The 5,437-nt window shown below is 28.9% G+C and overlaps 1 protein-coding gene across 2 annotated transcripts; it reads left to right on the plus strand.

Moving 5' to 3' along the window:
* The first annotated feature begins 221 nt into the window (after positions 1-221).
* LOC103570446 (uncharacterized) lies at positions 222-4,703 on the plus strand. 2 transcript variants are annotated; one of them, XM_014440395.1, is made up of 5 exons: positions 222-336; positions 3,251-3,373; positions 3,438-3,741; positions 4,092-4,320; positions 4,403-4,703. In XM_014440395.1, the coding sequence occupies exons 3-5, from the start codon at positions 3,470-3,472 to the stop codon at positions 4,547-4,549; spliced, it is 648 nt and encodes a 215-aa protein (XP_014295881.1). In that variant the 5' UTR covers positions 222-336; positions 3,251-3,373; positions 3,438-3,469; the 3' UTR covers positions 4,550-4,703. The 2 variants fall into 2 exon arrangements, with proteins under 2 accessions (XP_014295881.1, XP_053594814.1); XM_053738839.1 differs by lacking the exon at positions 3,251-3,373.
* Positions 4,704-5,437: the final 734 nt, after the last annotated feature.

Genomic DNA, 5,437 nt, shown 5'->3' on the forward strand with positions numbered 1-5,437 from the left:
TGTACCATAGGAATTATTCCTATGTTAACATAGGAAAAATTCTTGTGTTACAAAAATCATTAAGATAAGATTTGTTTTTCTTTTAAAAAATTCTAAAATTCAAATATTCAAATTCAGACAAAGTGGGTATGATGTAGACGTTCAACAATCGGAACGCCTTAAAATGAACCAATAATACGATTACTTCGATTTTCAAATATATATGCGCAGTAGTGCCACAATATCACATGTATTCATCCCGTTTCCCGTAAACAAAAACATAACCTTACTTAATGTGTTTGGTAGTGAAGATACAGTGCAACATTTATTAATTACTTTATGACTGGAGACTTTTCAGTAAGTATAAACTGATTTATTTTATTATTAATTATAACTTATATAGAAATTTTGATATTTATCACTCTAGTAACTTTTCTGTTTATTTTTATATAATTATTTAATTAATTGCTCTCTGATTAATGATTTGTTTATTATATAATTATAACAATCAACATTTAAGCTTTAATAAATATTTATTTAATTAGTTCAATAGAAAACTTTTGTGGGTTGATATTATTATTAGACTTAATCATTTCTTACTTCGCTTCTTATATTTCTTAGTTTTTTTCAATAAATCCTTTACAATTTACGTCATGGCTGATAATCCCAATGTATGTAATATACCAATGAGTTTAACAAATGAATGTAATATTTATGCGTATGATCCTAATGAAGATTTAAAAACTTTTTTGACAAAAGATCATGATGGATTAAGCATTTTATATTACTTTAATAATCATGGTATCCCCCCCACTCCCCGACATTTTCATGTTAAAAATTTTGGGGGAACCATTTAGTCTCAGTGGTCCATTTTGACCCTTCCCCGCCCCAAACACTTTTCATGTTAAAAAGTTTGGGGGCCCATTTTGCCCCCAAATATTTCGAGGAATCTAAAATTTTAGGGGGCCCATTCTGCCCCCACTTCTCCTACATGTAAGGAAATAAGTAAATGATATTTTTTTTATTTTTCTAGACATAGGAATTGTTCCTACGTTAACATAGTAGAATTTCCTATATGCACATAGGGAAATTTACTATGTAGCATAGGAAAATTTACTATGCTGACATGTGAATATTCCCATGTAACATAGGAAAATTTACTATGTTAACATAGGAATAATTGCTATGTTGTATAAGATTTATTCTATGCTGCATAGTAAATTTTCCTATGCTGCATGGTATATTTTCCTATGCTCACATAGGGAAATTCACTATGTAAGCATAGGAATAATTCCTATACAACATAGGAATTATTCCTATGTTAACATAGTAAATTTTCCTATGTTCGCATAGTAAAAATTCCTATGCGAACATAGGAAATATTACTATGTAACATAGGAAAATTACCTGTTTTGTTTTCTCCGTGTACATTCACACATGGATTTTATTTCCACCTACGAGTAAAAAATTTTTATATCTCTTCATATATGTTCATTTTTGACCATATCAAATCTTACACGAGTTGAACATCATGTAAAATTTTTTTATGTTCCTTCATATATGATACATGACTATTTATAAACTTATATGGATTGTATATCGATTAAAATTTATTTATATTTTTTATATCCGTTCATATATGTCCATATATGATCTTATATGGCATGTATATCGGTTTAAAACTTTTTATGTATCTTCTTATATGTTCATATATGATCTTATATGGACTGAATATCGAGTAAAAATACTTGGTTGTATCATATATGGGCATATATGACCATATATGATCTTATATGATTTGTGCTTAAGTTAAAAGAAATTCTTTGCCTGTATATATGCTCATATATGAACATCAATGACTCATATATAAACATATATGAATCAAATATGATCTTATATAGTCATATCTAATTATGTATAGCCAGATATGAACTTTTTTTTCCCGGGTGTATCTTCATATATGTCCATATATGATCCCGGGTGTATCTTCATATATGTCCATATATGATCATATATGGATTGAATATCGAGTAAAAATACTTTATGTTGTATCATATTTGATCATACATGACCATATATGATCTTATATGATTTGCATGTAAGTTAGAAGAAATTTCTTTGCCTTTATATATGGTCATATATGAACATGTATAGCCCATATAAGATCATATATAAATCATGTATGGTCATATATGGTCATATCTAATTATATGTAGCCAGATATGAACTTTTTTTTCCCGCGTACTTTTGAACTAATTAATTGATTTGATTTATTCTTGCGGCAATCAAAAGAATTCATCGGCTGTCAACTTTTCTGAAAGTTTCAGATCGATTGATCATGTAGGCTCGGATAAATTTGAGAATTACGAAAACAAATTTTTTTTTTTAGTTTTTTTTTTAATTTTTTAGAACCAATTCAAACGATCGATTTTAAAATCTAATTAGCTGTAGAACTTGGAAAAAAGCGCTGATTGCTGCCTCAACCAGAAAACAGAATAAAATTAAATTATTTTTTGTTTTTTTCGTTTTTCTCGAACATTTCGGAAACTAGCAAATTGATCTATTTAAAAATATAAACAGCTGTAAAGTTCTATAAGTTTCAATTTAATGCTACCTCTACCATCGAAATCGGATTAATCGTTCAAGAGATTTCGTTGTCGATAGAATTTAAAAAAAGTTTTTTTTTTCTAAAAAACTCAAAAATCGCAAAACTGATTGATGCTAAAAACTTTTTAACGTTAATGGCTGAAAAACGATGTCTAATTTTGCCCTAAACCTCAAAAACTTTCAATTAGTTCGAAAGATATCGGCGATGAAAAATTGTATAAATATATTTATAAATGCAAAATGACTGCGGCTGCTCTATCAAAAATATTTACTAACTAATAAAATATTAAATCGGCATTTTTTAAATATTCAAAACGACGACTTTTCTCTAAAAAAAACTTTGACCTCAGACAATTATTCGATGGTCACATCTAGTTATTATTGAAAATTTAATTTAATTTTCTTCTGGTTGACTGGTACTTGGGGAAAGTTTTTTATTTTTTTTTTATAAATTTAATGAATGTGACGAAACTTAAAATTTAGCGAAGACATGAAAAAAGTGTAATTATAAATATTTTTGATGAAAATAATTGGAATTTAAAAAAATATTATGCGTAACAACCGTTTATTGAAGTTTGGATGTTTACACAATATTCGTTCACACTTGAACTGTTTTTTAAAAAAAATAAGTTAATAATAATAACTACATTTTATATTTGCGCAGCCTTAAGGAGTGGGGACTCAAATTAATATAATTTGATAACAGGGAGTATAAAAACTTCAAGTTTTCATGCTCTGGTATCAATGATAGTTCTTCTTTCTTGAATAATAACTCTGCATTTTATTTGTAAGTACTCATTAAATAAATTTATAAATAATAATAAAAATAACTTTAATAATTCAATTGTCAGCTTCCGTATCAGTGTCACGCGACTAAATAAAAATGCATGCTGGATTTTTATTTTTCCTACTCATTGGAGTCCTAGCAAGTGCTTTGATAAGTACCAATGCTCAAAGCTCAGCGCAAAGTGGTAGCGCATCACAAAGTTCTAGCTCATCTTCAAGTGGTAGCTCATCTCAAAGTGGTAGCAATCAAGATGTCAGCAGACCAAATACAAATCGTCTAACTAATAATGAAAAAAACAGAATTCTAGCTTCAGGATTTTTCCACCAAGGCAGCAGACAAGTAGATCTTGGTACCGTCTTCCTAATTGCGTAAATATTTCTTTTTATTTGAAATATATATAAAAAATATCCTTCTATCAGCATCATGCCATTATTTTTTGAAGTTATTCGTAAAAATAATGCCATATTTTTTTTATTACAAGCGATAAATTTCGGTTAGTTTGAGTACCCACAAGCCCACATTCGCATTAGATTAAAATTATTATAGTGTTATATATATATGTAATTTATGATAAATTTTCTTTTATTCAAACCTAGTGATGTGAGTACTCAAATCAACAGAAATTTATCGCTCTACCTGATCCTCATACTTTTGAAACCCTGAAAATTATTCCCAATCCCTCAAAACAAGAAAACTTATTTGTGGTTATTAAATTTAGACTATTCGAGAAGTACCCAGAGTACAAAGAACAATTCGCAAGATTTAAGGACATACCAAACTATTGTCTGCTGAATAATAAAGAATTCAGACAAGTATCATCTAGTTACACTGCTGCATTAAACGATCTTGTCCGTTCTGTTCTTTTGGAAGATATTAGCAATGTAGAACTTTGGAGACGTTGGCCATGCCCCCTTGCACCATCAGGTTACAGTCAACAGGATAAGAACGTAAGTTCATTAATTTATTAAGTAATCACGTCAACTTTGATTTTTAATTAAATTAATCGCTGAATCTAAAATAATTTTTCAGGTTGTCCAAGACGTTTTCATCAGTACTCAGGTTTGCAACCAGAACAACTTCAATCAAGCTGATGTCGATGTCTGGAACAAAGCCTGGAGCATTATTTGGAGTAATTACGTTGCAGGTGCCCGTGAAGCACAGGGTCTTTCACAATAAAATCGCAAATAATTTAATTATTTTCTGGAAAAAAGTTATCTAAAGCATATATTTAATATTCATATTTAACCTGTTTCAGTAATTGTAATATTATTGCCTCAAATTTGCCCAGATGTTTTATATGTAATATCAATATATGTAAAGAGTACAGAAATAATAATTCCATCCCAAACGGAAAAAAATTTTTTACTTCATTATCTACCTCAACTTTTATTAATTTCGACAACATTAACATTAAATAATATGATAATTTTTTTTTTTAAATATCAAGTGGCCCGAAGTGACCTATAACTTTATTATATGTTCAGCGATGCGGAATATCTTAAATTTCTCATTATTCAAACAGTAAAATAAATATAAAATTGTTTCCACAAGTCCACATGCGTGTCAAATTAAAATTAGTATTTCTTAATTATTTTATTTTATGAAAAAATTTTTTTTACCCAGACATAGAGCTATGGGTAATCAATCTAACAGAAATTGATCTCTCTACCCTTTCTTTATACATTGTGACCATAAAATTTAGTTTTATCCAGTTATTATCATCGAAAATTATCAAAAGTCCATTTTACCTCATGGTTAAATTTTTTTTCCATTAAGATAATTTAAGCCCGTAAAAAATGAATCATACATGATTATGCATGGTCGTATATGGTTCATAGATGAAGCATATATAGCCATACATGGGCATACAAATTTTTTTAATACAGTCATATATGGCCATTTATGAATTACACAAGGCCATGTATGGTCATACATGGTTTTGTATGACTGTATATGTCCATGATTAATTAAACATATATGGTCATACATGGCCGTGTATAGTCCATGTATGGACAAATATGGCCGTATGTAGTCCATGTGGGGCATGTATGGCCATACACGGTT

This window comes from Microplitis demolitor, chromosome 4, assembly GCF_026212275.2.
Source record: "Microplitis demolitor isolate Queensland-Clemson2020A chromosome 4, iyMicDemo2.1a, whole genome shotgun sequence".
NCBI lineage: Eukaryota > Metazoa > Arthropoda > Insecta > Hymenoptera > Braconidae > Microplitis > Microplitis demolitor.